A 14,566-nucleotide genomic window follows, 5' to 3' on the forward strand; every position below is an offset into this window, starting at 1 on the left:
GGCAACCAAAGGATGAGTGAGGGAGCCGTTCTGTGTCTGGTAGTTGTGAGTCTTGAACCTACAAAGGGGGCAGAGTGGCGAAGGCTCCTGGGTCTTCTTGTCCCCATCTCCCTCACTGCCATCTTATGTTCTTCCCTCTTTCCTTTCAAGCCCAGCTTTGCTTTTAACCCAACTTAACTTCCCAACTGTAGAAGGATAATTAGCCCCTTTAACCTTAGGGCTAATATTTCTGAAACTTTCCCTGGGTGGGTCCCTTCCTTGGGCAATATTTTTTTTTTGTTAGCAGTTTTTGATAAAAGTCCTTCTCATAAGTAGAATGATGTGGCCCATCCTTTAACTCCATAGGATCCAAACTCATATACTTTTCTCTCTTTCTTTTTCCTTCCTGTAAAGATAAGTCATTTTTCTCCTATTTATTTGTAAGACATAAAGGGGAGACAAGGTTGGGGAGGTAGTGTGAAGGATATTTGAATCTACGCTCATTAAAATCAGATGCATGCAGCAGCCCCATGAATTCTGCCATGGATTTTTTCCAGGCCAGACTCATGAGTTTACTGAGAATTAAATTGAGGCAGAGCTCACATAATCAGATTTGTCGATGCAGGAAACTTGGCAATAGTTTAAAAATTGCTGGCCTAGGTTTCCACAGTTGGTGGGCAATGTCCCCTCCTGGGGCCTGACACTGTTGGTGTTGTTTTTTGCCCACAGGAGATGGGACAAGGTCTACTGCTCAGCATGGGCTGTCACACTCATGGGCAGCTGAGCCAACCCACGTGTTCCTCAGGTTGGAAGACGGTCATGCTTCACGCAGGCATCTGCTGGAAAGAGTGTTCGGGTCACTGAAGCTGCCTCACTGACATTTCAGAGGTATGTGGGAAAATTTTCAACTACAAATGATATTCATAAGATTATATTAGAAGTCAGAATAATTTTTTTTATAATTGTGCCCAGACCACGTGGGAGGTTTCCAATTAAAAAGAGACTTTGCATTTCATTCTAATGACTGGTTTAACATGTATAATTCCCTGTTGGTACTTCCTTTGCATATTAAAATGACTGTTTTTCAAATCCGTCCTTTAAATACACAATTGGCTATAATTCAGGCTATAAATATCTCTTCTGTGCTGTATTAATTAAAAAGTCGAGCATCTTATACATTTTAATGTACCTTGTCATCCATACTGTTTCTAGCATTTCTAAGAGAATATCTCTGTGTTTGCTTTCAGACTTAAGTGGATAGAAATCATCTTTATTAAACATATTTTGAGAAGGAAAAAGACTGAAGTTACGTATTTAGAAATACTGATGTTCTGGCTAAAGTCATCATGCTGCTGTGTTGAGTGAAACCTTTCCAGGGAAGGGCAATCAGGATTGCCCAACAGCACATAAGCCCTGTGGGGCCACAGTTCTCCACGCTGAGATTGGGGGAGCTGTGCAGATATGAAAAGCGGATGAGATTGGGATGGGGAGAGGATGGAAGAGGAGAAAGAAATAAGAAAGGGGGAGGAAAGAATGGGAGTGTTGGGAGGCACTTTGTAACCTGACTCTACAGCATGGTTTGGAGGTGACTCCTGCCAGTCTGCTTTCCAGGTGCTGTTGGTTGACTCACTTCCTGCACTCTGGGACACCAGCTAAGGATCTCTGCTGTGCTCGCCCTCCCTACCCTCCCTGCCCCGGCACAGCGCACTTGCACTGAGAAGGAGCTCCAGGTATCTCACCGGTCGTAGTCCATGACCGCTATGGACAAGTGGATTTGGTCAATGTTTTCAGGAGGGACATCAAAGACTATGGCTTCGTTGTAAACAGGGTTCAGCGTGTTCCTCTTGGTGGACGTTTTCCTCTTCTTCAGCCGTCTGCCGTCACACATCAGCGAGACCTTCACGTAGGGATCTGTACAGACCATGAGAAGCAGGAGTACTGTGAGGATAAACGTAGATTTAGGCCAGAGGTTATGTCACGGCGGGGTTTTGTGGACGAGGGTGTGTCCTGCCAGTGGACTGGAATCTGAGAGTTCTCCTTAATATGATATCCGGGCAGCAACTAGAGCTAAGATAATTAAGTCATTCAAGAAAAAGCACAGGATATTGTCTCCTCAAAATGCGTGAAATTTAAAAATAGTGTGAAAACATCTGTTACTGAATTAGAAAACATTCCAGCTAGAATTCAAGACCTGCCTGGCTGTGACAGGAAGAGAAATGCAGAGGCATTTTTCCAAGGCTTGGGAAACAGGTCCCCCCGCCCCCGGCTCTGAGCCACCTCAGGGAATCTTTTCCTAAATATCAAGTCTTTGGGAAAGGGAACTCCTAGATTCTCAGAATGTCTGAATTCCTAGAGGACAGGGACAATGTCTGGGGGTGGGTTTCCTTAAGTACGGGGACCTCAGGCCCCCAGAGCGGCCCGCAGCCGGGCTGCAAAGGGAGAGGCAGTGCGCATGGCAGGGAGAGAAGGACGCAGGCTCGCTGCGGCAAGTGGCAAGGCTGGCCTCTGCTCCAGACAGGGTGGTCGGGGCCCACCAGCTGCCCCGCCATCCTCCTGCTCAGTGGGGAGTTCTCCTCTGTCTTCACCTGCATGACCACGCCTTGCCCATGCGTGGTCCTATACACTGCCTAGGAGGGACTTAGAGGGCCAGAGGGTCCACATCTTTTTTTTTTTTCTGCTTAGAAAACTACTGGAGTGTAAGATGAAGAATATATTGCATCTGATGTTCTTTGATTTCAGTGACTGTGAGCAAGTGTGCACTGGGTGTTTTGTGATCGCATTTGGGGAGCCCCTGCAGAGGTGGGCTGTGAATTTGCTTAGTAGGAACTGCACATTGAGGCATTTTTTGTTAGGGTTTAGAATTTGAGTGTATATGCTTGATTCTCTGGAAAAGGCAAACTGCATAGTTCACTGCATAGTTCATCTTGTCAAGGAGATATGATTGTCTTCAATCGTCAATAAGCCTGGGATGCTGATATCTGAGGAAAGACCCAATCAGATAAAGTATACCATGTACAAACTGTAGGCCTAATTCATAATTATGGTGAGGGAGAAGGCAGGGAATACAGTCATCCCGCGGTATCCACAGGTGTTTGGTTGCAGGACCCTTCACGGATATCAAAATCCAAGGATGCTCAAGTCCCTGATGTAAAATGGCACAGTATTTGCATATAACTTCTGCACATCCTCCCATATACTTTAAAACATCTCTAGATTATTTATGACACCTAATACAATGTAAATGCTATGTAAATTGATGTTGTACTGTGTTGTTTTTAAAATTTGAATTATTTTTTTATTATTGTATTGTTATTTTTTTTGTCCCCTTGAATATTTTCGATACACAGTTGGTTGAATCTGCAGATGTGGAATTGGCAGATAGGGAGTGCCAAGGATGACAATGATGATAATATAATAATATTTAACAATGTGTACCATCTAATATATACCAGACACTGTTTGTATGGCTTTATATGTATTCTCTCAGTCTTACAACAGTCCAGTGAGCCAGATACTATTACTTTCGTCTTACAGATGGGAATCTGAAGCCCAGAGAGGTTAAGTGACTTGCCCAAGGTCACACAGCTTTCAGGTGGTAGGACTGGGATTAAACCTAGGCAGTTTGATTCCAGAGTCGATTTGCTTTATTACTATACTAGAAACTTCATAAGGGACTACTACAGTAGAACCTTATGCAGCAGTGTGATTTTGAGAATGTCCTACCTGATGCTCCTGTTATGTCCATGGCCTTTAAATTCCTGGCTTTTATAATGGTAATCGTCAGCCTGCCAGCCGTTGGAAGATAGCAGAGGGAAAACATGAGCTCTCCCAGATCCACGTTGTCCTGTTGAGAAAGCACAAACTGATGCGTGAGGACGTGTCTCCCGCCCGGTGTGCAAGAGGCTTGGCTCATGAATCCCTTTCCTCCTTTCACGTCAGTCCCGTGCAGAGGAATCAATCCCTGCCCTTGCCAAGTGCCTCAGCCCACAGATGGCGAGGCTGCGAGGCCGTCCTGGGCCTCTGCCTCCACGTGTCCAGCCACACGCAGCCTGGCACAGCCTCAGCTGGGCTGGGAAGCCCAGAACCCAGCCCCCAGGGCAGGAATCCCCACAGCCTTAACAATCCTCCACGGAGCCCCCGCACGGCTCCTCTCACAGCCCCACCACAGTCCACACAGAGCCCCCAGGACGAAGCTACACGAAGAGTGGCACCCAGCGACACATCCGCAGCCCTGGACACACGCGGCCACCGGCTTAGTCCTGAGGAGACTCCAGGCAGGACGAGAAGAGCGGAGACCCAGACCCCAGGCGCTGGCTGCTGCCTGCTCCCGGGTCCCGCCTGGGCAGCTCTTCCCTTCCTTTGGTGTCCCCCGCAGGAGCCCCGATTCCCTGTCCTGGGGAAGACATCTCCTCAGGCAGCGTGCAGCCCTTCAAATAGGTCAGAAGACACAATTCTCTCTCTCCTTTTTAGTTCAGGGAGAGTGTAACCGAAAGGAGAAAAAAAGCCATTTCATTTAGTTTCAATTTCTGAGGGTCCCTGAGGTTATCGAGCTGGGTGCCTGTGTGTAATTAATACAGTTTCACACTGACGATGCTCTGGGGAGCCAGGTTTTCGCCCTGAACATCCACAGCTTCCCCTCCCCTCTCAATTCTCCAAAGATGCTTCTATTTTTAGAAGCACAGATTCAGCTCTGGAAGGTCACCCCACCCAATCTCCCTGCCCTGATTCCTTCCACAAGAGGAGACGGCGAAGGGATCTATTTGGTCGCTAAGGCAGATGGATTGTTGTGTGTCTTTGTGCCTCGTTTTCCTCGTGTAAATAAATGACCTCACCTTGCAAGCCAGGCTCTCCTGGTTCCTAGAGACCTGGCCTCAAGACACCTGGGTGGCCGGGCCTTTCCTTCGGGGAAAGATGAGGGGTGAGGACCAGGATTCCACAGGAGTGGGGTTTTCCGAGCAGCAGGCTCTGGTTTGCTCTGTGGCGCTGGGTTGCCTATTGCAGGAACAGTGTCTGCCCTGACTGAAGAAGGAGGGTTTGGGCCAGCTTCCTGCTGGTGGCAGGGGGAAGGAGAAGCAGTGGCTCGCCCCACGAATCATCCTTTTGCCTCTGTACTGTCTGGTCCACTCCTTTGCCCTTCAGTTTCTGTTCTTCCCTTAGAGGACATTTCCCTGCACCTAGCTCTCTCCTCTCCCTTCATCCTGCCCAGAAAAATCTTAGTTTGACAAAGTAAATATAGGAGTAACCAAAATCATGCCCGTGAAGCTTCGTAATCAATTCTTTCAACATAAATTTCCTGAGGGCCCACACTGCGCATGCACTCTGTGAGGTTTGGGATGTGAAAATGCATGTAGTTCAATCCCTGCCCTCAAGGCTGATGCACATAATTAAATGTGATGTATCAGATTACTTCTGTGCTAAGTACATTGGGTTGTTTATTTCTCCCAACATAAACCTATTCCCAAATATTTACATTATATGGCTATTTGCTCACGAGTTAACAGAAAAAAAAATCGAACCTCAGACTTGGTGGTATATTTAGAACGTGAACTAGGGCTAAAGACCACATGTGTTATTTTTTTAAAATATAGCAAATTGGCTGGGCATGGTGGTATGTGTTTGTAATGACAGCTACTTGGGAGGCTGAGGAGGGAGAATCGCTTGAGCCCAGGAGCTAGAGTCCTGCCTGGGCAACACAGTGAGACCCTCTCTCTTAAAAAAAAAAAAAAAAAAAAAAAGCAAACTAAAGAAATAGTTACCAAAGAGAAAATGCTTGGTTTAATTTTCAAGTGGTTTAAAAAAATCCTTTTAAGTTTTCTAAAATATAAAAGTAAAATGACAATAAAATTCAAATATGGAAAATTTCAAGTAAAACAGTAAAATATCCCTCTTTTCTCATACTTCTGTCACTCCTTTCCTTGGAGTAGCACAATGCATAATCATCCAGATTATATCATTCATCCGTTCATCCATTAACTTACTCATACGCTTACTCTTTTAGCATTTTTCGTGGTTATGGAAATTGAGCCTTGCTGTTTGCAGAGGCTGGGAGCCGACTGGTGAACAGCAGACACCAGCCCTGAGGAGAGGTGGGCTGGCTGGGATATGGAACAAGAGCTCATTGATACTTGATGCTAACTCTGCTTTATCCCCATCAGAGGCTGCTGATTTATGGTCAAGAACCTGTAGATCTTGATGTTTGTAAATATTCCCTTAAATCAGTGGTTCTCAACCAGGAGCCACTCCAGACTATCTGGAGAAATGATTTGATTGTCACAACTTGGTGGTGGTGGTGGGGGGGGGTGTTACTGACATCTAGTGGGTAGAGCTCAAAATGTCAGTAGTGCCAAGGTTGAGAAACTGATTTACACAGAACTGCTCAGATTCTTAGTAAAAGGTTTTCTGGAATGCTGATAAAAGTCAAATATAAAGGAGTGGTAGAGTAGTTGGCTTCTCTTTCAGCTTGACAGGAATCAGATATGCAGAAGTGTCACTAAAGGCTAGGTGCCCTGGAGGGTACAAGGGGAAGGAAAATGCCATACAAAGAAAGATTCATTTGCTTTGCTGTGTGTAGCCAAGTTCAGTATTACTGGAAAGATATATTGGAAATTTATAGCAGGCATGTGTGAATTCTCTACCTGTCAATCTGAAAACTCTTCTGTGATTTGTTTGCCTGTAGTGGACTACGGTAGCTGTAGTTTTTGTTTAACTAGTGTACTTTTGCATTCCTCTTTTTGGATTCTTAGGTGAACTCTTTCCCAACTCCATGAAGTTCTCAAAGGGCTGCTGTAGGAATTCAGGCTGAACAAAATATTCATTCCCCTGTCCATTGTTGTTTGTTCAGGGATGTGTATGTAACCCAGACAAGACCAATTAGAATTCTCTCTGGGATTGAAAAATCAATACAGAGAAAGAGAAATTCTCATTTTACTGGGGTTGGAATAATTCCAGTAACCCCAACTAGAATTGTGGTAAGATTCTTATACTATATGTAGTACAAATGGCATAATATCACTTTCAGTTAGCATGTGTAAGTTAAAGATGTATACTCTAAACCCAAATGACTAAAATAAAACAACAAGGAGTTATAGGTAATAAGCCAACAAAGGAGATAAAATCGATACTTAAAAATATTCCATTGATCCTACTCAATGAACTTGAGGTGTCAAAAGAAATATTCAATTAATCCAAAAGAAGGCCAGGAAAAAAGGAAAAGGTAACAAGATCAGAAGAGACAAATCTGATAGATATAGAAAACAAATATATAATAAGATGGTAACTCTAAACTATTTCAATAATAACATTGTATATAAATGTTCTGAATATTCAAATAAAGGCAAAGTTTACCTGATTCAATAAATAGCAAGATTCAATTATATGCTGTCCCACTAACTCTACTTTAAGCATAAATATATAAATAGAGTAAAAGTATAAGACCAAAACCAGATATGCCATATTAACACCAATAACAAGAAATCTGGAGTGGCTAAATTAATATAAAACCATAGATTAGAGTGATGAATATTACCAAGGACAAAGAGGTCACTTCAATAGGATAAAAGGGTCAACTCATTACAAGTATATAAAAATTCTAAATGTTTATGCACTTGAGAGCATATCCTCAAATACATGAAGCAAAAACTGATAGAATTATGAGGATAAATAGATAAGTCCCTAATTACAGCTGGAGATTTGAATATTTAAATAACTCTATCAACTCTCTTGGCCTAACTAGTGGCATTTAAAAGCATTGTACCACACAGTAGCATGTACTTTTCAAGTGCACCCAGAACACTGAACAAGATAGATCATATTTGGGTCATTAAATAAGTTTCAGTTAAATTTGAGAAGATTCAAATCATACAAAGTATATTTTCTTACTGCAGTGGAAATAAATTATAATAAATAACAGAGAGATATCTGGAAAATGTCCAAATAGTTGGAAACTAAATAACACACTTCTAAATAACCCATAGGTCAAAGAAAAAAATTGATTGAAAGAAAAACTATAAAGTGCTTTTTATTTTCTGAGACAGTCCTCACTTTATTGCCCTGGGTAGAGTGCAGTGGTGTCATCATAGCTCACTGTAACCTCAAACACCTAGGCTCAAGGAATCCTCCTTCTTCAGCCTCCTGAGTATTTGGAACTACAGATGCATGCAACCATGCCCAGCTAATTTTTCTATTTTTTTTTGTAGATACAGAGTCTCACTATGTTGCTCAAGCTGGTCTCTAACTCCTGGCCTCAAGCAATCCTCCTGCCTCAGCCTCCCAAAGTGCTAGGATTATAGGTGTAAGCCACCACACCTGGCCTATAAAGTATTTTTAACTGAATTAAAATGAAAACACAATATATTAAAATTTGTAGAATGCAGTTAAAGCAGTACTTACAGGAAATTTATAGCACTAAAATGCCTATATTAGAAAAGAAGAAAAATCTCTAATCAATGACCTCAGCTTTTGTTCTAAGAAACAGGAAAAAACCCAAATTAAACCCAAGTAAGCAGAAGAAAGAAATAATAAAGATTAGATAAGATAAAGATGTCTATTTTAAACACTAGAATAACCACTAAACAAACTAACAGGTATATAGGCTGTCCTCAGGTTACCGACAAGACACATTCCTAAAAACATCTTCAGGGAGGATTTGTATGTAACTTGGATCCCTGACTAACAGCGCATATGCAGTAATAACAACAATAACAACACTATAATGATTCATATGTAGTAATAATAATATAACTGTACTATAATAATAAGTTACAGAAACTATTTTGCTATTTCTTTTAATTTAGACAAACAGAACATAAAAACAAACTCCTACAAAAAGTTTAGATAGGAGATAGGAGAAATTTCAAAAAAGAATATCAAAAGTTAACACTCAAATTAATGTTGCATCAATACTAGGCTAATAGGAATGTTACTCTCCTTTGATCTTATAACCAAATCAATAATAACTTTTCCATTTCAACAATTAATCCACTTGCTGGTTATAATAATTGATGCTTTCATTGGAGCACTGCCTTTCACATGTTCCGTTATTCCCACTCTAGCCTTCATAATTGTTCCGAAAGTCTAGCGACTGAAGCCTAATGCTTTCCCAATGAATGATGGAATCTGGCCTTTCTCTGAATGCTTAATTATCTCTTCCATTTCCACTGTAATCCCTCTTCACTACAGGCTCACCTGGACTTGCAGTGAACTTTTGCTTTAGAGGCACAGTCATAGGGGTAAACACAGACTCACAAAATCAAATTAAAAAGTTAAGACAAAAGTGACGCTGTGCATAAGTGACCATATAAATAATGAGACTAGCCACTAGTATAAAGATGCTGCACCGAAAAAGTGCTTACGCCATTTGTTTACATGCACAGAAGAAACCACCTCTAACAAAGAAAACTACAGACCATGTAAGAAAGAAATAATACCAATTCTACACAGTGTTCACAGAAAACAGAAGAGGTGGGAACACTTCTCAACCCATTACAGGTTGAATATCCTTTACCTGAAATCCTTGGTATCAGAAATGTTTCAGATTTCAGATATTTTTGGATTTTGGAATATTTGCATATACATATGCGATATCTTGGGATGGGATCAGGATATCCCTGTTCGTCAGGGATCCTTCAGGTCATCTATGGAAGTCATGTAAACACTATACTCCTTCTGTAAGACGTTTCACACACCACTGTCCAGTTCTTCAGTAGCTTGACTTTATATGCTATGGATAAACATAAATGCTTCCTCTTGTTCTTATTACTGTTACCCATAGAGATATCTGTAGGCCTTTTGACATTTTCATAACATCTTTATACCACAGAGCAGAGGATAAGTTAAAAAGCAGGGAGTAATGCACATAGATCTTGACCCATGTGGGGCAGGGCATCCTGGGGCACCTGGTGTTGGCGCATCCAGCCTGTACATTTGCCATTCCATTACCCTCTGTGGGTGTACTTGTGTGTGGAATCTGGGCTTAGGCAGAAAAGACATATCACAGCCAAAAGGGGCTGGGAGAGTCTTTTTTCCCTTGGGGAGGTTGCATAAACTATGTGTTATGTGCCTGTGTTTTGACTATGACCTGTCAAATGAAGTAAGGTGTGGAATTTTCCACTTATGGCATCACGTTGGCACTCAAAAAATTTCAGATTTGGGAGCATTTCAAACTTCGGGTTAGGGATGTTCAACCTGCACATGAGGACAGCAATATTTTGATATTAAAACTAGACAAAGATACTATAAGAAAACTATAGATCAGTATCCTCATGGACACAGACACAATTATCCTTTGTAACATTTTAGCAAATCAAACCCAGCTATATATCAAAAAGGGCATGAATCATGAAAAAGTGGAATTTATTCTGGGAATGCAAGGTTGGCTTAACATTTGAAAATCTTAATCAAGATAAATCACCATATCAACAGACTAAAAAAAATGAATAGATGCAAAGCAATCATGTGACAAAAGTAAGTCAATGCCCATTCAGGCTAGAAACCCTCAGCAAACTCAGAATCAAAGGAGACTTCCTTCTATTAGGAATGACATCTATAAAAAGCTACAGCTAACATTATACTAATGATGAAAGACTGAACAGGTTCTTCTTAAAATCAGACAGCATGGCTAGGATGTCTCCTCTCGCCACCTCTATTCAATATTGTACTGGAAGTCCCAGCCAGTGAAATAAAGCAGAAAAAAAAAAAAGGACACACATTGAAATAGAAGATGTAAAAGAGTCCTACTTGCAGGTACAATGATTCTTTTTGCAGCAAATCCTTAGGAATCTACAAAAAGCTACTAAAACAAACACGTTTTTGTGAAGTTAACAAAATCAGTACAAAAGCAATAAGAGTTCTATATACTAGCAATGAAATAATTGAGAATTGAAATTTAAAAATGCTTTTACATTTAACTTAGAGGCATTTAACAAATTATGTACAAGATATGAATGCTGAAAACTACAAACACTGCTGAGAAAAATTAAATTAGACATAAGTAAATGGAGAGATAGTTCACTTTCATGAATTGGGAGATTCATGAAAGATACTGTGAAAATGTCAAAATATTAATTCTTCCCTAAAGCATCTGTAAATTTAATGCAATTCTAATAAAAATCCCAACACACCTTTTTTAGACATGGACAAACTGATTCTAAAATTTATATGAAAATGCAAGGAACCTAAAAAATCCAAAATTTAACAAAATTGGAGGATTTAACACTACCTAATTATAAGATATAGAACAAAAGTACAGTAATTACAATAATGAGGTACTGGCAAAAGGACAGACATACTGGCCAATGCAACAAAATGAAGAGGCCAGATGTAGACCCTCATTTATATGGTCAAGTGATTTTTCTAGAAAGGGTGTTCCTTTCAAAAAATGATGCTGGAATAGTTGGATATCCATTTGCAAAAATAAAAAAAATTACCTTTCCTTCATATCATATTAAAGAATTTAATGGAAATGGATCATAGTCCTAAATATAAGAACTAAAACTATGAAAATTCTATAAGAAAATGTTTGTGACTTTGGATTAGACAAAGATTCGTTAGATGGACACAAAAAGCACAAAGCAGAATAGGAAAAAATGATAAACTGTAATTCATTAAAGTCAAAATCTTGATCTTCAAAACATATTGTTAGGAAAGGGAAAGGGAAAGCCACAGGCTGAAAGATCATATTTGCAAAACATACAGCCAATAAAAGACTGTATATATAAATATATATAGAACATAGAACTCCTCCATTTCAGACAAACAATCTGACAAAAATATGGGCAAAAATCTGAACATACACTTCATCGAAATTAAATTAAACCATAATGAGATAGCACCACACAACTACTAGACTAACTAAAATGAAAGGCTGACAGTATAAATTGTTGCATAGGGTGCGGAATAACTGACCCTCCCATGAGCTGCTGTTGGAAAGCAAAACATTACAGCCACTTTGGAAAATTAGTTTGGCAGTTTCCCTAAGTGCCAAGTGACCCAGCAATCACACGCCTAGTTATTTGCCCCAGTAAAATAAAATTACATAGCCATACAAAGACTTATATGCAACTGTCCTGGCCCAAACTGCAAAGAATCCCAGATGTCCATCAACTGGTGAATGGCTAAACAAAATGTGGTATACCCTTTCAATGAAATACTACTGAGCAACCAAATGGAACGAGCTACTGATAGAAGAAGCAACATGAATGAATCTCAAAAGCATTATGCCGAGTGAAAGAAGCTAAACACAAAAAGACAATATGCTGTATGATTCTCATTATATGAAATTTTAGGAAAAGAAAACCTACAGTGAGATAAAGTGATCAGTGGTTGCTAGGGACTGAGAGTGGGACTAGGGGATTGACTGCAAAGGGACACTGAGAGACCTTTGTGGATGATAGAAATATTCTATGTCATGATCATGATGATGGTTCCATAACTATATACATGTGAAAAAACGTGTATGCTTAAAATTGGTTAATTTCATTATAGGTAAATTAAATATCTATAAAGGAGACTAAAAAATTCCAAGAAAATAGATTTTGCAAAGGACTATATTTTATTTCCTTGAGTTCAGAGAACATGCCTTGGTGGTTTAAACCATTTAAAATATTATTCTATTCTAGTTTATTCCACTCTATTCTATTAAATACTATTTGTGCTTAAACGCATCTGAAAATTATGTGTATTCTCTATTCATAGGGGACACATTTCTGTATATCCACTAAATCAAGCTTGTTAATTTTATATCCAAATCTTCCTCTTAGAACTTAATTTAATATGCTTCTGTCTTTTACATATATTTTACTATTCCATTATGTTTCATAACCAAATTATTAATAAACATTTACACTATGGTTAAAATGTTCTCATTTTTTATTCACTGCAGTTTCTTAAAACACACATACTCCCTCCTTTTTTAGACATATTTAATACTTTTCATTTCGCTTGAGTACTTCCTCTAGGACTTTATTTTTTTTTCCAGTGGGAGTTCAAATAAAGTTAAAATAATCTTTATTGTGCCTTAAATCTTAAGAGGGCCAGGCATAGAGTTTAGGTTAAAATGATTTTATCTTAGAATCATTTCACATTGTCACAATGTCTTCTAGTACTTCACGTCCCAGTGGAAGTGTTTGATGCCATTCTTTTGTAGATCGTTTTCTCTCAAGGAGGTTTTAAGATTGTCATTTTATATTTTTACTTTGTACTTGTATCTTCTGAAATTTCTCCAAAAGTTATTTAGATATCTTGTTTTTACTGATCTTGCTCCATTCTCAGTAATAATATTAATTAGAATCGTTCTACTTGGTTTAATCTCTTTTTCTTCAGTGATCAGTCAATCTACTTGTTTATTTTGAAACTTCTCTTTTTTGATGCCAGTTTTCCTCAGATTGTAGGACATCCTTAACAGTCTATAACTGAAGGGTTATAGACAAGTCTTCTACTGCGTATGCCTTTTGTATTTCCTTTATTGTTATTTTATGGGAGGGCCCTCAAGAGGGGATGGGGATAATCTAATGTTTTTCATCTGACATATTAATACTTAACTGGAAGTTCTAATGAATTATTCTTTAATGTTTCTTGTATATTTATGTCACCAAACTTATTAAACTTTGGCTTTATGGAAGGTTACAAAAGGTAGGCAAAGACAGTTGTTATTAATAGACATTTGATAGCTCAATATTTTTAAAGTACCATTATGGCAGAAGACCTCAAGGCCATTCTCACGTTCAGCGATTTGCTAGAGGGACTCACAGGACCCAAAAAGGCTATTGCGTTCAGCCTGGATTGGCCCAAGGTCTGCTATACAAAGAACTTTTTATCAGGCAGAATATTCTAAGGGCTTAGAGATTCTCTCTCTGGAGCTGGTCAAGGGTCAGTCTTTTCTTGAAATGTGTAGGGTTCAAGAACAACAAACTTGTAAACAATCACACAATGTTTTCACTTTAACTTTCCTTTTCATACATATTTTCCTGTACTGAAAAGGGGAGAGGTAGTTGTGGTCCATATGCTCGTGTACCCAACCATCGCACATTCTCACCCAGAGACCAAAGTTGATGTCATGGAAAACATTCTGGAAGGAGGTTAGTTAACATCAGGTCTGGCAGAGATGTTAGACTGGATGAGTGATAATCATAATGAAATAAAGATAGAAATTTATGATAAAAGACAACTAGAATGTTTCCATATGTCTAGAAACTAAGAAAAATACATCTAAAAAAACCCATGGGTGAAAATAAAAAATACAATTAAAATTAGAAATATGTTAAGCTGGATAATAAAAATTATACATTTCAAAATATGTAAAATGCTGAAAATTCATATTAAGGGAAAATTTTTAGCTTTAAATGCATACAATACAATAAAATTAAGCAATAATCAGTAATCAAAGCATCTATCTGAACTGGAAAAAGAACAACAAATTCAACAACAAATTAAATACAAGGAAGTAAATATTAATATAAAAGCACAGAAACTCATGAAATAGAAATCAAATATATTTAGAGAGTAACAACAAAGCCAAAAGTTAGTTTTTGAAAAGGCAAATAAAAATAGCTAATCCTCTTTTAAGACAAAGAAAAAAGAAAGGGGAAAGGGG

At 39.1% G+C, this 14,566-nt stretch overlaps 1 protein-coding gene across 3 annotated transcripts in view; it reads right to left on the minus strand.

Annotated features, from left to right (window-relative positions):
• The window catches only part of SYT9 (synaptotagmin 9), a 170,467-nt gene that overhangs the window by 43,157 nt on the left and 112,744 nt on the right, over positions 1-14,566 (minus strand). For all 3 annotated transcript variants that reach the window (XM_012744206.2, XM_076002217.1, XM_012744207.2), the window contains exons 4-5: positions 3,703-3,823; positions 1,719-1,890 (exon numbers count right to left, since the gene is read on the minus strand). In XM_012744206.2, the coding sequence (XP_012599660.2) occupies positions 1,719-1,890; positions 3,703-3,823 (293 nt within the window). The remainder of the gene's footprint in view (positions 1-1,718; positions 1,891-3,702; positions 3,824-14,566) is intronic.

This window comes from Microcebus murinus, chromosome 4, assembly GCF_040939455.1.
Source record: "Microcebus murinus isolate Inina chromosome 4, M.murinus_Inina_mat1.0, whole genome shotgun sequence".
NCBI classification, from domain to species: Eukaryota; Metazoa; Chordata; class Mammalia; order Primates; family Cheirogaleidae; genus Microcebus; species Microcebus murinus.